This window comes from Lepus europaeus, chromosome 5, assembly GCF_033115175.1.
Source record: "Lepus europaeus isolate LE1 chromosome 5, mLepTim1.pri, whole genome shotgun sequence".
Taxonomy (NCBI): Eukaryota; Metazoa; Chordata; class Mammalia; order Lagomorpha; family Leporidae; genus Lepus; species Lepus europaeus.
The window spans coordinates 63,614,500-63,637,513 of record NC_084831.1 but is presented as its reverse complement, the minus strand read 5'-3'; the positions used below and the strand labels follow the sequence as shown (position 1 = coordinate 63,637,513).

At 34.8% G+C, this 23,014-nt stretch overlaps 1 protein-coding gene across 1 annotated transcript in view; it reads left to right on the top strand.

The window, feature by feature from the left end:
• The window catches only part of NEGR1 (neuronal growth regulator 1), a 952,382-nt gene extending 931,913 nt beyond the window's left edge, over positions 1–20,469 (top strand). The window contains exon 7 of the mRNA XM_062191543.1: positions 16,671–20,469. Coding sequence (XP_062047527.1) covers positions 16,671–16,795 — 125 coding nt within the window. The 3' untranslated portion in view covers positions 16,796–20,469. The remainder of the gene's footprint in view (positions 1–16,670) is intronic.
• Positions 20,470–23,014: the final 2,545 nt, after the last annotated feature.

Sequence of the window (23,014 nt, the reverse complement as noted above, 5' to 3'; positions counted from 1 at the left end):
CTGTTAATTGTGGTTGTAATTAAATTTGGTGTGAAATGGAAGAATTAGAACATATGTATTTATATGTGGCTCTCAGATTTCATTAGTAATTACTCCTAGATATTGGTGTACTAGGAGGTAGTTATTGCAATAAAACCAGTTGACACGTTCATTTTTTTAACAATAGCTTTGCTCTCTAGGAATGTATGGTCCCCTCAACCCCCTTTCCATTTTTCAAGTTTTCAAGTCCTGACCTCCCTCAAGCATGAATAACAGACTGAAGCTGTTCAAGCTCTTTTGCTTGAAAAAAAAATCTTGCATTTTATGCAGAAACATTCTGAATGGTAATTTTATGATTTCATGTCTACCTTTGAGAAACAGATGAATCAAGACATATTCTAGACATATAAAAGAATTTTATAGAAGTGTATTCTTTTTGATTCTAAAAAATATTCTTTTATGCAAATAAATTAATCATTCATCACAGATTTCTAATATGACAGTCATTTAAACAGCACTAATATTTGATCAAGAAATCTTTATTATGACTTTCATATGTTTAAGAACCTACAAAAGTCCAAGTTGAAAAATTATGAGAGATGCAAATAAAGACTACATTGACTACAGAACTCTGAAATTATTTCCAACATTTCCTGCTTCAAAATATAATACTATCATTTGCATTTGCTATCTCAATACAATGCTATCACTTCCTGCATATATGTAAACTCATTTTGTATTTTGTTTGTTGAAATGTTGGATAAGTTGCTAGACTATGAAATTATTTTGATCGTATCAGATTTAGAAATATTTAAGCTTGCACTTGTGACATGTAATATTAATAAGCAATATGAGCTTAAACATTGAAATAAGATGCTAAATAAATGAATAGGGCTAGTGTGATATGGCAGCAAGGGCGCTAAACTCAAGGTCTAGACATTTGGATTGATTCCTTATGTGGCTCATCCTTCTCCAGGCCTCAGTCTCTTTTGACTTTAAAATGACACAGGCCTGAACTGACTTTTTCTAACTAGGTTTCTGGTTTACTGAGATTTTTACAAAGGAGAATGGATTCCCTCAAAATTTATTTTAATGCTGTAATTCTAATAACTTTTTATTAGAATCATTTATGATTTGGTGGAAATTATTCCTTTTCTTCTTGGGTAGAATGCTTTATTTCTGCTTAACTATAAATTCCTTAAAGCCAAGGAGTAGGTCATGTCCAGCTCTGTATTCATAATAGATTCAAGCCTAATTCATAAAAGATGTTCCACAAGCATTTATTGAATATATATTGTGATTACCGGCATATAAATCAGATACTTTCCTAATATGATTTTCTGACTTATTTATGTCTAAAAGATCAGTTTTCCATTTTTGGGTTTAGATATGTAGATTTAGGTTAAGGATCATTGAAAATCTTGTTAAAGTAGAGGCACCTTTTAGTAAAGGTCATGCCTTAAGAACTGACCAGCTTTTTTAAAATGTTATTTTATTTATTGTTTTGTGACCAAATGAATTGTGAATATAAACTCAATGCTGACTGAGACATTTATTAATGTAAGGAGTACTATTTCTGTTACAGTCAAAAGCTTTTTCAAACAGTGACATAAATGATCAAATTAGTAATATCCATACAAAGTGTTTTGGTGTAACAGTTTAAAGCTTTTCCACTCTTTTGTTTTAAAGATGTTGACTGATACCTGAAGAAATTATGAGCATCATATTAACTTTAATTTTGGCAAAAAGTTACAAAATAGTCTTAAAAAATCAGAGTGCAGATTGTAGAACATGTTCAGTGCTGGAATCACTATGCATATTTATTCACTTTTTTTCTTTTCACTTTTTTCTGACCCTTCTTTGGACTGCATTTCCCCAACATCAGACATTTGTGTTCCTGTCCCTAGGTTCTTTCTGCACCAACTGGATTTCCTATTTTCACGTTCTACAAGTTAGATAACGTTAGGCATTAAGCCTTGAAGAAAGAATAGTTCAATGTTGTGGGGAGATAAGCATTTTATAGTTCAGATCATAATAAAAACATAAGAACCATGAATGCCTTTAAATTTTCAAAAAATGCAGTAAGCAACAAAACTTTCATTAGGTAATCTTGCTGGTACAGCAGAAACTAAAATGATGATAATGTAAAACAGTGGGTGATATTCCTGAGATAAAATCTATGAGGAAAAAATTAGATTTAATTAAGGTTTTAGTGCCCCCTTTATTATCAAGAGTATGTGCCTACTAACAATATAATTAATGCAGAACTCATAGAAGTGGAGCAACTGAGAAAATTACCATGAACCAAGAAGAGTGGTAGCAAAAGAATTGGATAATTGTTTATTTTCAGGTGGTTTATTTATTCATAATTAATTTATTGTACACCTACTATGTGTAACATGCCATTCACTGTTGTGGGATATGAAGTTGCACTGGACACAGTATTCATAATTATTATTTTTCTCTTCTTAATACAAGAGTGTTGTCCTTGTCTTGGGTCTCCCCAAAATAAACGATTTGCTTGTTGGTGATTATTTGGGGAAAGACTTTCAAGGAAAACTTGCAGGAAACTTGAATAGTAAAATAGAGAAGAAAGGAAAGCCAGTCCAAGTATGTACTGTGGATCTGGTTCCTGCTGTGGGTAACTGGGCTTTGTCCTACTGGGGACCCTCTGAAGAGCCATGTGGAACACACTTCAGAATTGTTTGCCCTGCACACAGCCAGTTGTCATAGCAACAGTCAAAGTAAAAAGGTAATGAGAGGATGTAAGGCAAGACATAAAAGATGTGTGAAACAAGTATATTTTGCAAATTTATCTCATGTGGAGATAAAAAGAGCAGTTATTTATTAAGCCCTTATTATATGCAATCACTATGCTAGCCACTGGGGAAGAAGCAAAGAGTAGAAAGAGATTTTTGAAAAAATCATGATACACCTGCCCTTTAGGAAGTCACAGTCTAACAGAGGAAGAGAGTCTGTAAGCAAAGCCAGGACGATGAGTTTGCACTGCAATTGGGCCTCAAGGGATAGAGCAAGTGAGGGAGGGGTAGAGTATTATTACAGATGTAACCATGAACTATGTTCTTAATGAAAAACAGAAGTATATCTGATAGAGTCTGGAGAACAGGGAGGAAATAGAGGAAGCTGATTCCTAGCAAAATCTGGAGAATTCAAGGGTACTTTGTGTTTAAACCATTGTGATCTGCTTGGATGACTTATGTATGAAGCTGTACCCTAGCACCCATAACACTGAGTACTGTAGGTGCTCAGTAAGTATTTGTAGATACTCAGCAGTATTTGCTCGCTGAACTAATTTTTAGACTGTACTTTTCGAGCCATGTTTTGGAAGGCACATATATTTGTGTGACGGTTATTGTTTCACACCTATAGAACTCTGAGGCATACAGGACCTCATCCACACAAGTGAGTATTTCATATTGAGTAAAGTAGGAGCTTAAATTGTCACTTCTTATACAAATACTAATACATTTTCAAAGAGAGAGAGAAAGAGAGAGAGATAGAGGAAAGTCTTCCATCCGGTAGCTCATTTCCAAAATGGCTGCAAGAGCTGAACCAATCCAAAACCAGGAGCCAGGAGTTTCTTCCAAGGCTCCCATGTAGGTGCAGGGGCCCAAGCACTTTGGGCCATCTTCCACTGCTTTGCCAGGCCATAACAGGGCACTGGGTCAGTCCTGGAATAGCCAGGACTCAAACAGGTGCCCATATGGGATGCTTGCACCACAGGCAGAGGGTTAAACTGCTATACCATAGCCCCAGCTCCAATACTAATACATTTTAAAAGCCACTATTTAGTGAATACTTAAATCAACACTGTACTAAACATTTAACTCGGTTATCTTTTTTTATTGATCACAACCTTCAGAGGAAAATAGTTCTATCTTCTATATTCAGCTGAGAGAACTAGTGTGCTAAGGTGTTTAGCTAGTATATTAAGAAACAGTCTCCATCCATAAATAACACATTCAAATAGAAATCAGAGAAGAGTGACTATTAATGTTCGTATGTGTGTGTGTTTGTATGACTCTGTATATCTACCACATAAGTTCTTGAGAGATATCCAAGAAGACAAGATGGAGGCCTTGGTATCCTACAATGGTAGTTACAAAGTCCTGAATTCTTGATTGGTGATATTATCTTCCCTACAGTGCCCCTATCCTATACTTGAACTTAATAGTCAAACTTGATTAAAATGTAGAAATTACAATAACATGTATACCTTTGGTTTTCTGTAATACATATGTTGACAATGCCCATCATTTGATCAAATATGTATTTACCCAGGTAAATTAAATGCTTTCAGGAAACCTACATTCTACAGAAGATGAGCATGAGAGTGGTAAGGCATGGGTAAAATCAAGTGGCTGTGGGAGGAAAGAGGAATTGTAAGATCAATTCTAACTGCAGTTATGCAGAAATTCAGGGAAATGTAGCATGATAATCAGCATACCTGAGTTCTATTTTTGCTTTTAATTTAAACAAATTACTCAATCTACAGTGACCTCGTTATTTCATCAGTAAAACTTAAGGGTTGTGCCAGATGACCCCAAATACCCCTAATAGTCTTGCCGTGTTCTAACTTAGTGAGCAGATTTTATGTAAGATGAACATTCAAAGAGAGGTACTGTCTCAATACAGAGACATAGACCCCCAATCTCCAAGGAAGGCAGACTGTGAGAAAGTACACAAGTCTGACAAAAGCTGGGGTGTGCATTGAGAAGAGAGAGCCCTCCTGCCTACATTGTGGCAAATGGTAGGGTAGTCAGTGGTAAGGTGGGGAAGCAGCATGAGGAAAGTTTATAGAAGGTCTTTAGTTCCACAAAATATCATTTCAATTTTATTAAGGTTTTCCAAATAGTCAAAATATATAGTGGCAATGATTAGAAAATCTGAGAATAGGTGAAAAATCAATTAAGAGCATAAGAATTGGAACAATTTAAGTAAATAAGACCACAAAAGCAAAAAATCACTGGCCTTCACTGCATTTGTAAAACTAAAAAACAAAACTGGACAGGTAAATGGAATATTCCAAAAAATAGAAAAGATCATCAAATCTTCTGAAATTCTTAATTCTTCATGCTGAGAGAACACTGTTACAGAAAAACAGAAAATACCCTTGTTTAGGGTAACCTTCCTAACACAAAAGACACAAAGAATAAAATTCAATAACTAAGACAATATGATTATTAAAGTTCTGAGTTTAGACACCCTATATAAAAATATAAATAGTTTCACACCCCCATAGTAATGTATATAGAATCTTAAAAGCTCCTTTTAACTTACAAAATGTGTTTGCTAGTTTGTAGTTTCTTCCATTTTTTTAAATTACGAGCAATATCCCAGTGAGACACAGCTGATAGCAATGACTATCAGTGACCTTAAGAACACAGCTGGGTTTCTATTTTTATTCTATAAAACCCTCTTTTTTCAACTAGAAGATGCCTTACTGGCCCAAACTAAAGTTTATATAGTAAGGGAAAGTTTTATTGTATTTTGTGTTTATTTATTTCACACAACGATAGATTTTCTTGGAAGATCTATTTATTTATTTGAAAGGCAGAGTTCCAGAGAGACAGAGGCAGAGAGATAGGTCTTCCATCCACTGGTTCACTCCCCAAATGGCCACAACAGCCAGAGCTGGGCTGATCCAAAGTCAGGAGCCAGGAGTTTCTTCCAGTTCTCCAACTTGGGTGCAGGGGCCCAAGGATGTTTGGCCATCTTCCAAAGATTTCCCAGGCACATTAGCAGGAAGCTGGATCAGAAATGGAGCAATGGGATTCAAACCAGTGCCCAGGGTATGCCAGTGCAGTGGCTTTGTCTGCTATACCACAGCTCTGGTGCCACAATGACAGATTTAAAACACATATAAGCACACATAAACACACACACTCCTAAATACATAATGATGCTTCATTTAGAACTGATTTGCAAACTCACTTGGGATGAAGAACAAATTATGCCGATCAAGAAGCTACTTAGGGTCATACAAAATTACCTGTATTGACAACACACTTCAAAGCCACTATATATTCATGTAAATTACTTCTGTTTTTCTAGACATAGAATAAACAAAGAAACCAACACATTTAGAAGGTATCAATGAACAATTCAAGCTTTGAGACTTTATTTTAATAACTGGAAGAATAGAGAAAAGCAGGAGAACTTGTTTCTATTGAAGGTGATTTCTGCTGGTTTGTTTATAAAATATTTATAAATAAAGTATTTCTCTACAAATAAGCAGATTTCTGAATATGAATAATAACAAACAAAGATATCTTCACAATTTCTAATGTACTCAATGCTGAGTAGGCAGAGTGGTATACCACAGACTTTGGGAAATGGCTATTCAGCAATCAGAATGGGATTCAAGAATAAAAAGCTTAGTAGTTGCTAAGATCAAGCTGATAGGGAAACTCCATTAGAGAGAAAGAGGAAGGAATGGTGTCATATCTTTACCCATTCTCCTCAATTCTTATAACAACACAAAATAGACTTTTTTTTAACTTTTATTTAATGAATATAAATTTCCAAAATACAGCTTATGGATTACAATGGGTTCCCCCTCCCATAACTTCCCACCCACCCGCAACCCTCCCCTCTCCCGCTCCCTCTCCTCTTCCATTTGCATCAAGATTCATTTTCAATTCTCTTTATATACAGAAGATCAATTTAGTATAAAGATTGCAGCAGTTTGCACCCACATAGAAACACAAAGTGAAACATACTGTTGGAGTACAAGTTATAGCATTAAAGCAAAATGTACAGCACATTAAGGACAGAGATCCCACATGAGGAGCAAGTGCACAGTGGCTCCTGTTGTTGACCCAACAAATTGACACTCTAGTTTATGGCGCCAGTAACCACCCTAGGCTGTCGTCATGAGTTGCCAAGGCTATGGAAGCCTTCCAAGTTTGCCGACTCTGATCATATTTAGACAAGGTCATAAAAGACAGAGTAAGGATAGTAACCAATGATCCTAAGAGTGGCATTAACCAGGTTTGAACAATTACACAGCATTAAGTGGGGAAGAGGACCATCAGTACACACAGGTTGGGAGTAGAGCCATTGATGGTAGAGTAGAGGTTATGATTACAAAGGAATGAGGCCCAAGTGCGCTAGACAGGGTCTAGAACAAAGGACAGAGTCATTATTAGAGGAGCTAAGAAAGGTGCTGTCTAAGCTACAATTAAGTTTTCTGATTGAGAGGCAAATAGAACCTGATAGAAGGGGCTTGATAATAATCTGGTGGGCTTTAGGCCTTGTAAGTTAAGAGGCCCAGACCTATCTATCTCTTCACATGGGGTATATCCTAAGGGAGGTGTGAACCTCCTAGGGGAAGGCACTCTGTTGACTTTCATGACTTGGCTGGCCTGGGAGGAGAGCTGGCCAGGTAAAGGCAGGTGGCATCTCTAACAAGAAATTTACAGTTTTGCCTGCAATGTTGCTGACCCTACTTGACCATCCCCTCAGCTGCAGTGGTCACTTTGGAAGTTGGGCTGAGTGAAGGGCTTTTCAGCTTAGAGCCAATAAGATCTGTGGCTCTGACCTGGGCATCCTTCGACTCCAGGGCAGGTCCATTTCCAGTGATCCAACTCTTGGCAGAGCTGCCAGGGCTCTTCACAAGCTGACTTCTGCTGAAGCCCAGGCTTACCACATTGAAAGCCACTGCAGTGGACTGGCCTGTTGGGTCTCCTTGAGGGCAGATCACTGTACAGATCAGCCATGAATAGGCCTGCCACCCATTGCTTCTGATGCCGAGCTTTCTTTTCCTCCTGGTTTGTGTTAAAGCAGACCAGAGGATGCAAGTCAAGGGAGTGCCCGTGTCCCATCTCTAATCTTCGGTGGCCTGAACTACAAGTCTATAGTCACAGGCATGTTCTGTAGTAGTTTTTCTAAGGTAGACAATGCCCATGAGGAAAATTATATTCTCCCTTTAAAACTTTCTTTCCCTTTGGTCTGAAAGGGAGGTTTTTTCTACTTACTGTATACTTCGCTGATGGCAAAGTGAATCTAGCTATGAGATTATTATTTAAGTTCTTATTTTGGCTATGCTATTACAGAAAAATGTTAGCCATCTCTTTTATAAGGTCTGAAGATTAAATTGTGCTTCCTACAGATTCCTTCATAATAGAATTAGTTTCCTACCTGGAAGAGAATAGAGAAATGAAAGAACAAGTTGGGCTTAGAATAGAGAAATGAGGGAGCAAGTCCTAGATCGCTTGCTGACATTAGCAATATCACATGAATACTTAGCAAACCGTTTCAACCATTAGATAACAACTTAAGAAAACATTTACCAGAAAGTCCAATGCCTTCTATAAATTTTAAGAATCATGTATTTGAAAACACCTCTTAAATATCTAACATGGTGTAGTTTGTTTAACCAGTAAACTTAAGCACAACCATATAAAATGTTTTTAGTTTCTTTCTACCAACAAGTTTAAAACATATGATACACAGATTCAGGTCCCACAAATTAAAATGTATCTTTGATTGATTTTAGCAGCTTAAATTTATGGACAATCTTATCTATAAGCCATTTAAAAGTAAATTCTAATTGTTCAAAAACAGCTGAATTTTTATTAAGAGCTATGGGTTATTTAAATATGTGCTTATTTTCAAAGATTTGAATAATCACCTGTAACAATGATCAAATTTGGTCTATATTATGTCATGATATTAAGGAATCTTATTTCAACCAGATATTTTGGATTTTGAGCCTTCTTGGCATTCTTGACAGGCATTCAAAAAATCAAAGTTTCAAACAATCTGGTCTCTAAAATTTCCAGTAAATCCTGGACTTTGGTTTTTCCAGTTTGGGCCCAACTGAAAAAATCGAAGGACCTATGTCTCTCATCTTATGGAGACACCAACTAATCAGGCTGTTTGGATTATATTAGAAGTACTGTCAAGATATGATGTGGTACCAAACTTTAAGTTTCTATAATGGAAAATGCTATTAATACAAATGTTTGAGAATTAAAAAGTCTAATGATCTTGTGTTACTAGACATGATAGTTATCTTAATGAGAAAGCCCCAGAGGCCTAAAGGGTTAAATACTTGTAAAATCCTACAGGTGCTTTCAAAAATACTGTGAAGTAAGCAAGTGCCTCTTATTGGTTGATGTTTATAATTTTAAACATGGCGACTTAAAGTCTTTTGTCATCCACAGTTATATATGATTTGCTGCTCATAAAACTAAAGTGTTGTTGGTTCTGTATTTAGCTGTCCTCCTATAGGTTCCTATGGACTTTTCCCAGCCACTTCTATTGTATTCAGTACTTTGGGATGGCTCTGTAAACAGATGAAGCCAATAATGTATTAACAATACCAACTGAGAGAAAGTATGGTTAACTGAGGTTACTAAAAACAAAAAGCAATTCAAATCAATTGTCAATCTACAAAAAGAGTTAAAGATTTTAAAAGCTATTATTAAAATTGCTATATTGGTCTACTATGCTATGTTATATGTGTGTACATATTGTATGTCCACATGGGGAAATTTTATTAAGAGTTTTATTTTAAAATAGACTTTTTAAAAAAATCATTACTCTATATTTTTATGCTGTGAAGGCTCAGTCTGTCAAAGATGTTCCTGCAGGTAGTCACTCCATTTTTGGTAAAAAAAAAAAAAAAAAAAAAAAAAAAAAAAAAAAAAAAAAAAAAAAAAAAAAAAAAAACCTGAAGTCCTAAAATGTTAGACTAAGTATCTAAATGCAGATTTACCATGACTGTAGACTTGTTACTTGAACAAAGTAGACTCATGCCTCCTTGTTAGCATAATTTCTTCTACGAAAAACAAAGGAGAAAGCCAACTGGTATCCAAAGTCATTTATCCATTCTCTCTTGAAATTCAAGGTGACAATTGTAGGGGCTCAAAAATTATGCCTTTTTCTACCAGACTGAGAAAAGTGGAAGGTGGCATGTTTGTGTCTTTCTATTCCCAATTAAGTGTATGATTCTCTAAAAGCATGTTGAGTACATAAACAGGTTGAAAATCTATGCATTTTTAGCTCCAATACACGACAACTGTGCTATTCAGGCATTTCTCAACCCCAAAGTCTAGGGGAAGAAGATCCCAGTGGATCTACTGTATATATACAAGCAATATCACACAAATCAAACCCTCCTACTTGAAACCACTGGGCACAGGTATGAGAGAGTATATAAGACAAAGTTTGCTATACTGCATCCATAATGCAATGCATGTCATCCCAGAACTCATACCATTGGAAGGACCATTGAAGATGATCACTTGCTCTGAGACCTGCCAGATTATTCCACACAACACAATCAAAAGTTCTGCATCCAGTCACAAAGTTATCCCACCTGCAGCTCTCCTTCTATCCTAATCGTCACCTAATGATATATAATAGTAAGAGAGATTAAAAAAGTGTGGTTAATCTGAGCTTCTGCTTATCTGTTACACCTGTTAATGTTGTAAAGGGGATGACTATTAACTGAAAGGAATAAGCTATCTTCTGTGCAAACTCCTCCCTTAGTGTGTAATGAAATAAGACCACATTGTCAGTTGGATCTAATCAATGGTGCATAGTGTCTCAGTCAATTAATGAGTTTTCTATCTTGCATGAAACAGTTGGGGAGTAAATCATTCACTTCCTATTTTTCCTATTAACATATAAGTTTACTTAGAAACATGTACGTTGAGGCCAGTTTTGTCTTATGGAAGCAAAACTGTTGGAGTTTACCTGCATTTACTACAAGAATATTAACAATATGACTCAAAACTAGTTCAGTTAAAGTTTGAGGAATTTAAGGAAATTGACTAGGCAAGTAATTGGGTATTGTACCAAACAAATATTTCACAGTTACGTTTGTTCTTGCCTAAAAATAAAAACTGGAGCAATACAAGGGAAAAATGCCAAGACGGAAAATAATGTGCAGCAGCTGTAAGTAATTGGAAGTGATAATCATAATTAGACAGTTATAAGAAATGTATTAAAACTCAAATTGGATCTTCCTGTTGACAACTAGAAAAAATCCCAAAGGACTGCGCTCCACACCCAACCTGGGCATTTATGTTCCATGACTAAGAAAGCTCCTCCAACCCAAATTCAATATCAGGTCATCCATGAAACCACTCATGCCATGCAACATACACCATGATGTTCTCTTAGGCAAAACAGAGGGAAAAGGAAGAAGAGATACTACTCCATGACTTTGAGGAGACTGCAAATCAGAGATCAGCCGATTATCTGCAAATAAAAGGCACTGAAAAATCTTCCCAAAGAGACCCGTAAAGTGCAGAGTTAATATTTTTGTAATAGAAAATTGGAGACACCTTTGTTAAGACCAGAGAAGCATTGATTTAACAAACTGTTGATTAGTAGCAATGTCCACTATACTTATTTGTGGAATGCATCGTACGCTAAAACAAAAGGCTTTTCTGGGGACAGGGTCTGTTTCTATGTTGCTACTGACTAGAGAGTGCCTGGCATATGGCTTACCCTGAGTTTCTTAAATGAGTGAGTGAATGACAAGTGTTCAGGTAGCACTTGAGAATGTTTATGCTTTCTTAGATACTGTGCTGAGTGGGTTGCATGTGTCAACCCATCAAATCTTCACAGTAACTTTTGTGATACTTCCAATCCTCACAGATGGAGACACTGAATGAACTTTGTAAGCAAATTTATCATGAATTTTATAAGCTTCATAAATAAAATGAAGAAATGTGCCAAGTGTTGTGCAGTTAGAAAAAGGTGAAGTTGAAATTTAAACTGTTGTCATCTGGATCTACAGTCTGTATATTGCACAGAATATTACACGAAAAACTGGAATGCCTTAACTTTATAAGAAACTGGGAAGAATGACAGCCAGCCTGTTTTGTTATTTGTTTTAACTCCTGATCTGCAAACAACATCAAAGCAGTCTCCCTGACATACTCTATTTTTTCTTTTATTTTTTTTTTCTAGATAAAAGTTTTAATATGAAGCCATCTAATCCATTGCTCAAAGGCTGGATGTTTCGCTCTCTCTCTCTCTCTGTCTCTGTCTCTCTTTATCTCAATTCAAAAATTTCAATTTATTTATATGAGACACAGAGAGTTATCACCTGCTGGTTCATTCGCTAAAAGCCCATAACAGCCGAAGCTAGGCCAAGCTAAAGCCAGAAGCCAGAAACCCAATCCTGGTCTAGATGGGTAGGCACTCAATTACTTGAGCCATCCATGGTCTGTATTAGCAGGAAGCTGGAAGCAGAAATAGAGCTGGGACTTGAATCCCAGGCACTCTGTTGTGAGATGATTCGGGCATCCTACCCAACAGCTTAACTGCTAGGCAGAAGGCTTGCCCCACTCTTTTTAATTGTTAGCTCCTTTGTTTTCTTTTTCCTTTCTCTTCCCTTGTATTCTCCTTTTCTTCTCAATTTAAATTTTCTGCTTTTTTTATTCTCCTCTTCATAGGTAATTAAATTTAGAAAACAAGTTAATAGTTGGCCAGAAAGATAAAACAATTTCCCTGTCATGTATTTTGCCTAACGTGCAAGCCATAATAGAAATAACTATTGAAGTAGGGCATTTTATCAAAGGGATCTTAGACAAATGTATATTTAGGAATACTTTCCCACATTAAACAAACATGTGCTGAACACATTTTATATAAAATACAGATCACAAATTATAGGGATGAATGCTTCATAACTTTAAGATGCTTATAGTGCAGTGTAACAAGTGTGTCTGTGCAAATATATATTGATTAGAAATGAAAAAGAAAAAAATTCTGAATTCAGATATAAATGGATGACTAGTAATTATCATATGAGATACTGGGAAGGGCCTCATGGAGGAAGTGGTGTTTAAGAATTTCTACAGTGCATAAGGTCTCAATAAGTGGAGAGGAAATGGGTGGAAGCCCTGCAAGACTTAAATATACAGCATGTGAAAATGACATGGGTTAACGAAACACTCTGTGTATTAATAAAATGGATCATGAAATTAGAACTAAGAATATGCCTGAGTCTGAATAGGTTGGTTGGCTAGAACAAGGGAATGGAGATCCATTGATGGCTTCACTCAATAGGCAATGGGAAGTCATTGAAGATTTTCAGCTACAACATCTACTCTTGCTTTCTCTGGTAATATCTATTGTCCACAGAGTAGGCAAGTGATCATTTCATAATATTGAATTTTCCTATAACTTTTCTCATATCACTCAGAATGGAGCCAAAGCCCTGATCACAGCTCAATACCAACTCTGGTTACCTGCTGCTCACATCAACTGTCCCTTCTAATTTCACATAGGATGAATAGCAATAGGATAAGCACAGATGACTAAAAACATTGCAGAGAATTTTAACAGATCTGACCATCGCAGAGGTACAACTAGATGACTTCTACGGAATGCAGATCCATAGCTGGCGTCTAGGACTTCATCTGTCTGGTCTTTTGTAGCAAAAGGGTGATGGCAGATAATTCATTATATGTTCTGCTCCTATGTAATCTGCTGACTAATCTCTCTTCTTGCTAAAATTGCTGTTAGTATGATATATATATATATATATACACACACACACACACTAAAGTAAGGTACTAATGAGCCTAAATGTAGAAAGAAAAGAAAGGCTCAGAAAAATATGAGTAAAGACAATGTTTTAATTTAAAAAAAAAAATGAAAGTTTTTTTCTAAGTATCAGACTATTCAGAACCAAAGATAAAAAACATATTAAGTCTTGACTTCAAGATATTAACTTGACATGGGGATATTCTAAAGATTGTTTTGTTTTTTTTTTTAAACAAAGTGATACTTGAGCAAAATATTGAAGCTGTTTTCTAATAAAAGCAAAGAGTTATTTTCTTAAAGTTTTTGACAACAAGTAGTCAAATAATTTAATATGTCAAGAAAATCTAATTGATTCAATAATATCCAAATAGTCCTGCATTCAGGGCACTAAACATTAACTTTAATAACATTATCCCTGTTTTCCAAATCATTCAGTTCAACAGTTATAAGCATACACAAAACCCACATGTAATGAATATCAATCAAAAGGAATAAAGTTATATAATGATAGCACACCACCCCAAATGTAGTAAAATGCACATATTACTGCCTTTTTTAAAGATAATTTTAGTTATATTTATTGCCTATACTACTTCCTTGCTATGACTTCTTAGGGAATGCTCCCGTATTTATACATTAGTCTCACAGCTCTGTACATCCTAATGTTCTATATTTGCCTGTTTTTTGTGTCCTCAACTAAAATGAACTCTCCCTGAGAGGATTAAGCTTTATTCATCTTTGCCTATGTGATTCTTAATTCAGCCCACATCACATAAAACAATTGTATGACCTAGAATAATTTGTGACTTGATTCTACGAATAGATATTTACAGAAATATTTTTCATGCAGTGTGAGATGTGTGTAACAATAGAATATTCACATGTATCATGGTCTGATTACACAAAGCAAGGAATCAGCTTAGCTTGTTGAAGTAGAAGGGATTCAGGAAATGCTGTCCAAAGATAGATTTTAAAGGATAGAAAAGGGGTTTGAGTATCCTTGATACCCTAGTCACTTAATGTGCCATTTAATTGGTCACAATAACAAAAATATATTACCTTTCCTTTGTATTCTTAGCTTTTAAAATGTCTTATATATTAATTTTATGATTTGCCTAGTATTGGTCGCTTACTATTATACTAATTTTATTACACTCAATATACCTAGAAAATGACAATTATAAATAGCTGTTATTGAGGTCATACACCAATAAATATTTATTTATAATAAAAATATCCTAGGTTTTTTAATAAAAGAAAATAAAGTGTTTCATTAATTTAAATTAGAGTCTATTTTCAACAATAGACTTATTTTATTCATCATCTCATCATCTCTTTCTTTTTTCTTTCATTTTTTTTTTTTTGAAAACTCGGTTGTGTTGGGCTTTTACTGTGGACCACATTGGTACATATGGACTCAATTCCCAGCTCTGGCTCCTGACTCCAGTTTCCTGCTAATGCAGACCGTGGTAGGCAAAAAATGATGGCTCAAGTGATTGGAGTCCTGCACTCCTCATGGCGGATTTGGATTGAGTTCCCAACTTTGAATTTCAGCCCTAGTTCATCCTCAGCCATTGCAGGCATATGGAAAATAGACTAGCAGATGAGAGCTTTCTCAGTGTGTGTGTTCGTGTGTGTGTCTTTCTGCCTCTTGAATAAATAGATACTTACTAGTGGCACCTATAGATGCATCAAATAGTTGATTTTTTTTCTCCTTTTACGAAAAGGTAGTAGCTTCAGTCTTGGAATTCCATTCATCTGGAATCAACAATTACACTGTCATGGTTACATGCCACTGGCAAGGGGCAACACATCTTTCACCTTCTTTGATTTCTTAGAGGTGTAAACCACACAATTTATTCTTCTTGTTATATGGCATTCTAGTAATTTGTGAAAGATCTAATAAAAACTACCTGCAGGCAGTTCAAACACAGGATGACTAAAACTGCTGGATTTGAATTATGGATTTAAGAACGAAGCAGTGCATTTATTTATTACATTATTCAATTTCTACTAGGAAACAGTGCTTGAAATCTGGGTTTCAAAGAGAAAATGTAGTTAAAAGTATGTTGGTGGATTTTATTGTTGTTACTGCTATTATTACTTTATTCTTACGGTAAACAAGAATCAGTCTCAAGCAAGCCTGAGCATACCTGCAGCATTCGATTTCTGGCCAAGCATATACAAGGAGGCAACTATTCTCTTTGAAATGAACTGGAATCCACTCAGTAGACTGGAACAATATCCCAAACTTGATGAATCTTTAGGTGTTCGGTGAAAATTCAATACGATGTTAGCTGAGTCCCACTTGGACTTCTCCATGTATAAAACTGTGATCTTTTCAACATATAAAAGTTATTATACATTCAACCGCTTGAAACTCTTCAAAATCTCCTTCAGGATATAGATCTAAATCCTTTTTCATTACAATCCAAGTCATTCTATGTGCCTAGAGTGCCAGTTTCAATTCTCTCCATTTTAGGTTTCAAACTTCATGCTCCAGGAAGACTAATCTATTTTAAGATCTTAGAATTACACCCCCTTCTCCCCTTTCCAAAGCTGCTAGATCTCCCTTCCCTTGCCCGAGCAGGTTGCAACGCAAGTTTTCTTGGTATGTGTCGCTGCAGTTTGTGCACGCAACTCTAATATTCTTAAGGTTGGCTTATATTATTTGAACATCATTCTCCCCACCTCTACTCCCCCCAAAATAGAAAGGCCTTGGAAGGGAGACCTTTAGATTTATATTTCCAACATCTAACACAATATTTGGCTGATATAAAACATCTACAAATACATATATGAATGAAGAATATTCACTAATAACAAATATTGCTGCTGCTTGAGTCCTTAGCACCTGTTTGGCCCAGTGCATCCTACTATCCTACTGTATGTACTTTGTCTTCAATTCTCACCTCAACCCTACCATGTGAATTCTTTCATTTGTTATTGCTACTTTGCCCTTGAGAAAACTGAAGCTCAGACAGCTTAGTCAAATAGGATACACGTGATCACAGAGTGGAATCAGATGGGAGCCAAAGTCTATCTGACTCCGGTGCCAATGCTTTTCCCAGTATACCTGGTTACATTTTAGTTATTGTCAACATTCTGAAAGACATAAATTAGATTTTGATTTAATCTTCTCCATTTCTTTCCAGCTCCAAGTACAGCCCAGTATGGAATCACCGGGAGCGCGGAGCTTCTTTTCTCCTGCTGGTACCTTGTGTTGACACTGTCCTCTTTCACCAGCATATTCTACCTGAAGAATGCCATTCTACAATAAATTTAAAGACCCATAAAAGGCTTTTAAGGATTCTCTGAAAGTGCTGATGGCTGGATCCAATCTGGTACAGTTTGTTAAAAGCAGCGTGGGATATAATCAGCAGTGCTTACATGGGGATGATCGCCTTCTGTAGAATTGCTCATTATGTAAATACTTTAATTCTACTCTTTTTTTGATTAGCTACATTACCTTGTGAAGCAGTACACATTGTCCTTTTTTTAAGACGTGAAAGCTCTGAAATTACTTTTGGAGGATATTAATTGTGATTTCATGTTTGTAATCTACAACTTTTCAAAAGCATTCAGTCATGGTCTGCTAGGTTGCAGGCTGTAGTTTACAAAAAACGAATATTGCAGTGAATATGTGATTCTTTAAGGCTGCAATACAAGCATTCAGTTCCCTGTTTCACTAAGAGTCACTCCACATTTACAAAGATGCATTTTTTTTCTTTTTTGATAAAAAAGCAAATAATAATGCCTTCAAATCATTTCTTCAAAATATAACACATATCTAGATTTTCCTGCTCGCATGATATTCAGGTTTCAGGAATGAGCCTTGTAATATAACTGGCTGTGCAGCTCTGCTTCTCTTTCCTGTAAGTTCAGCATGAGTGTGCCTTCATAAAATATTTTTATCTGTCTCCAACTAATATAAAATGGTTTGCTAAATACTACAATTTGAAAGCAACAATAAACCACAATAACAAAGTTAAACGTTATCTCTAAAGAAGGAAGGCACTATTGGACTGTAGAAATCGCTTCCTTCATTACCAGTGATGTTTAAGACTTTTCACCCGGTTTTTGTGATGAAAAACAATTTAATAACATAGTGCAGTAAACGTACCATATGATTTCTTTAGTTGTAGCTAAATGTCAGATCGATCCACTGTGGGAAATAATTCCCTTTAAATGACAGCACAGTCCACTCAAGGGATTGCCTAGCAATACAGCTTCTTTCTTGTTCGCTATTCCAAGCCCATTTTTCTAAGACAGTTTGCCAGAAAGGACCCAAAGTCCTATTACCTGATATCACACAAGTTGAAAAGCAATCAAAATTAGTGGGATTTTGTGGTAAGTTAATGTTACACAGACAGTGCTCCTGTGTACGAGAGAACTTTGCATATTTTTCTCTGAAAACATCATTCAGTTGGTAGTCTGGAATGCAGGTTATACTAAAAAAACAAAACAAACAAAAAAAAAAAACCCAATATAACAAATGGTCTATATTGAGATGCAGCAGATCAATTGTCAAAGTATCTAATTCTTCTTTGTTAGAATCTTTAAAGATATTTCAGTTCAGTCCTCCCCAAATTAACATGCTCAGTTTAATCATACATGAGATATGTAAGATGTGACCAAATGAGGACAAGATGCAGGTGAGGAGACTATTTTAGGATATGTTAATTATTAAAATATCACAAGCATTCAATTATTTCTATTATAAAGAATGAAAATTACCTTTTTGAAGAAAAATGCTGTTACTCTAAGTATTAGATTACAGGAATAGTTTGATGGTTTTATTCTTTCCTAAAGAAAGACCCTAGCCCTGAAAGCTGTTTTGCAGGTTTGATGAAGTTATCAATATTAGTACACTTACATTTCTATAAAATAGTCCCCTTTTACAAGTCATAACAAAATAAAGATGCTACTAATAAAATTAAAGATCATAAATTATTCAAAAGTTGGATATATTTAAGATACATAATATTTTGTCCCAGAAGGCATGACTTGAAAACTGATTTTTTAAGTAAAATTTAGACCCAAAATACACCATAAATCTATTTTAATTAGAAAAATGAATCTTAAATGAGGAGACATAAATACTCAGTCTTCCCACAAAATGGCAATAAGATAACATGATGCAGTTAAATTTACTAGGTGCAAAAAATTTATGACATACTGAATGATACATTAAATGGGTTTTTTAAACAAATATGGCATTTAAAATTATTATTTATTTGCTTTTAAAAATATCCTTTGTGGATCTGGTGAGTAAACTACAAAATATTTTTTTTTGTATTGCAGCTTTAAAGTGGCACACTCCATAATAATCTACTTACTAGAAATAGTGGTGCTACCACAAAAGTGTTAACCATCTGTACCATTGTTTGGGAGAAAGAAACAGATCAAGAATGCATATTATACAGTGACCATTTTCCTAGAGTTAAAAATACCTCCTCTTTGTAAGGTTTGTAGGGTAAATGTGAGGTAAATTGAGGTATAAACTATGGATGAACCAAATAATTAGTTCAAAGTGTTGTCATGATTCGGAATTTGTGGAGTCTGGTGTTTTTCCCATAGAATGTGACAGAAGTACAGTCATAGCTCAGTAGCCATATGTATTTGCCTTTATGTTAGAAGAGATTTTCTCGAGTGACATTTTTAATAGAGGAGGTATTCACTATGTTTTTCTGTATCACAGCAGCATTCCTAGTTCTTAGGCCCCTGGACAGAGTGACATCATGAGTATTTATGAGTTCAATATTGTTCAAATAAGGCTACAGTATTTGCTTTTTTGTGTGAATGTATTGCATATAATGTTCAAGTAGATGATTTTACATTTATGGACATAAGAAATGTCTGATTACTCCATTTTATCAGTCCTGACTGTACAAGATTGTTGCAATTTCAGAATAGCAGTTTTATAAAATTGATTTATCTTTTGATTTATAACGCTTTTTTACTATTCATTTCCACGTTGTATTTTTCACAAGTTCCATCCCTGGGACTCCTTTGGTTGACCCTAATTTGCTTTTCGAAGAGTAAGATAGGAAAAGAAAGAGCAGTAGAAAAAGGAGAATAGAGAGAAACGAAAAAGGACAGGAGAGAAAGAAGAAAGGAGTGAAGGAGAGAGGGAAAGAAGGGAGGGAAGGAGGGAGGAAGGGAGGAAGAAAGGAAAAAGAGTAAAACATAAGGATAAAGGGAAGGGCAGTACCAGAATATTAGGGTAGTTAATTTGTTCATTTGCATTCTTGATTTAACTGCAAATGGTGTAATTCTGTTTTACAATGAATGATCTCATTTGAAACATAAGCCCTGTTACGCCATTAAATTCCTATTATGCAGCAATTATATAAAGAAAAGTACTGCCCAATTATAGTATTGTGTTTTTGACACACTAAAACATTTGAGAAAGAGAATCTCAAACGTAGAGCCACTTTTGGGAGGTTAATTAAGTTTAACTGAAAAATTAACTCTTCATCATAACATTTAAGCTATATCTAGAAAGTAGACTGGAGAACTGAGAAGATTACTGAGATAATTCAGGACGAAAGTATATTCATAAATATTCCTATGTGTAATTCAGAAAATTCTGAGAAATTGAATTATCAAAGCCAATAATCTATATTGATCAAAGTTATTGAATAATTGTTAATTTATCCATTGTGCTTAGCTTTGTGACACAGCCAAAAGTTATCTATTTAATCTTTTCAATAAAATTGTTTTTTGAAATCCAGAAATGATTTAAAAAGAGGTCAGGTTTTTAACTATTTATTGAAGTATGTGGATGTACAGTATTTCAATAGATATGAATATGAATAAATGGTATGCCTTAAGATCCTTTGAATATGTATTTACTTTAAAGACTGGAAAAAGCGCTTCCTGTCTTTTAGTAAAACATCCATATTTCATAATCTGATGTAAAATATGTTGTACTGTTTCCAATAGGTGAATATAAAGTCAGTTTATCAATTAAAATACGTATTTGACTCATTTTAAAGAGAAAAAACTGATAACTTAAACATATTTCTGTTACTCCGTTCATTTTCTGCCACATTCACTTTATCACACTCGCATGTCTCTAACTACAAAGCAATACAAGGTAAAAAAAATTTTGATACTACAGCTCCAAATGGCTCCACACAGTAGCCTTACTCTCGGTTGCTGATTCCCAAAAGGTTCGATGAGCTGAACTACATCTAACATAAGAAGAATATTTGGAGAGGTTTTATTATCAATTATTTATAACTTTTATCTGCTTAAATGTAGGAGAGTTCATAACAGAGACTGAATCCTGATGAACTCACAGGTTAAACATTTGGAAGCCCAAATGGTTGAAGGAGCAAGGAGGAATACAGTTTCTGAAGACTACTGTGTATAAAATAATTGAGAATGTGTGCTCCACCTCAAAGCATTCAGACAGAGTTTTGCCAAAAACACCTTTGTTGATTCCAATCAGCATGTGATTTGACAAAGAACCTTCAGTCTGTCAATACTGTGATAGGCAAATGGGAGGCCATCCCTGATGAATGATTTAACTGCTCTCTCCCAGCTTTGTCTATGACTCTCTATGATACTAAACCTAGTAAATGGGAGCAATGCAGTGCTTCAAATAAAACAATAAACTATCAAAAATCATGCTTGCATTTATGCTGTTTTGAGAGATGAGGGTACCTAAAAAAATTCATGGAAAATGGAATTTCCATGTTTTAGTGCAAAAATATTTGAAATCATGCATATTCTTTTCCCAATATACATTTTCCATGACTTTTTTGAAGACCTTTCTATGCACCAAGTATCAGAAATGGAAACTTGTCATGCAAAACAGAGCTAGTTTCTCTCTGAACATAAGTCAAACACAAATATGTCAAACTAGTATCCAGATATTTGGAAAAGAAAGGTTGTCAGGCAAGAATATAAGCAATAAATTTAAGAGCAAATTTTTAAAAACACTTCACTTGAGATAGAAGAATATGATCCAGAGAGTCAAAGTACTGTCTGAACTTTCTAAGAAGTACATGATGTCACCTTCATGTGTGTTTTTTGTAATAATTTCAAACTTATTGAAAATATTTAAGAATTGATACCTCTAGTGAAAAGAGAAAAAACTTTGCAGTAAATCAAATAAATACTTTCTAGTCTTCCTATAGAATAAGATAAGTGGAACATTTTTCATTCTTCCTAGAATCTTTACCCACTGTTGACCCAAGAGCAGCCCAAACTCCCAAGGTCTTTGTCTAAGAAATGTGCTCTGTCTCAGAGACAGAGGGAGCAAATAGAGTCACTCTTGAAGGGGTCACATATGCTTCCACCTTGCAATTTAAAATGGCAAAGCATTCTGGCACACATGATTGCTTTAACTTTCACAACATTTTATAATAACTTAGAGTAGAAAATATTATTATCACCTAGTGATGATGAAAATGAGATTCAGAAACTTTAAGTCAGTTGCTGGAGATTTCACTACTATTAAGTGATAGATTTGAGTCAAATGTGCAATGCAAAATATTTCTAATTTCTTCCTATTCCCTTTTCGCCTTCCCACGAATAGGAAAAGAATGTGATCACATAGCTAACTTCACAAACAATCATATGTATATATAAGTGTAGATATATATATATATACTTTATTTAAACACACATTTACACATACATACTATATATATGTGTGTACATATGTGGCTTAATGCTAAATCAAATTGTATACCTCATCTGAAACTTAAGGTATGAAACTTATGAGGCAATTACCTTCATACAACCCTTGGTTATATTGGACTTATTATACCAAATGCAGGATCTCGTCATAATCACATATATTTTCTTTTTATAAAACATTTCTCCAAAGATTTGCCAAGTTTGGGTTTATCTATTAAAACAATTCCTCAGACATCTACAATCAACAGAAATCTTGGAGAATGAAGATCAGAATACATATATTTCTTAAAAAAAACTGCTAACAGAATACTAATTTGAATCCAGTTATATTCATTGAGTTGCTATATATCAAAATACTAAATATATGTGTTGGGGCAGTTGAACAAGAAGGAGATACTACTTTCAAAAATTAAACTATATTCATCCTTAGAAATACACTGGTATGTTGTCAAAATATAGATATAATGCAGATCTTAATCATTGTTTAGTTTGAAAAACATGGTCTCCATACACTTATAAAAATAACCATATTAATATATTAATAAAGTAATTGATAAGATGTTACAACCAGAAAAAAGAACAATCCAAAGAACAATACACATTATCGATCAAGAATATTAAAATTAATGTTAGTAGAGAAAAAATTAGATTCTAAGGAAGAGAATTTGACTGAATCTGCATCCAACAGAATTTGTTTCCAAGAAACATTTTGCCCTAGTATTACTTATCTACCACTTGAAAATTGTTCAAATGGAGTGAAAGATATAGAGGACCCATGCACTGAAAGGTTGTTTAAATAACACAAGATTTTCCACTACAGAAAAAACAATTGTTGCTAAAATGA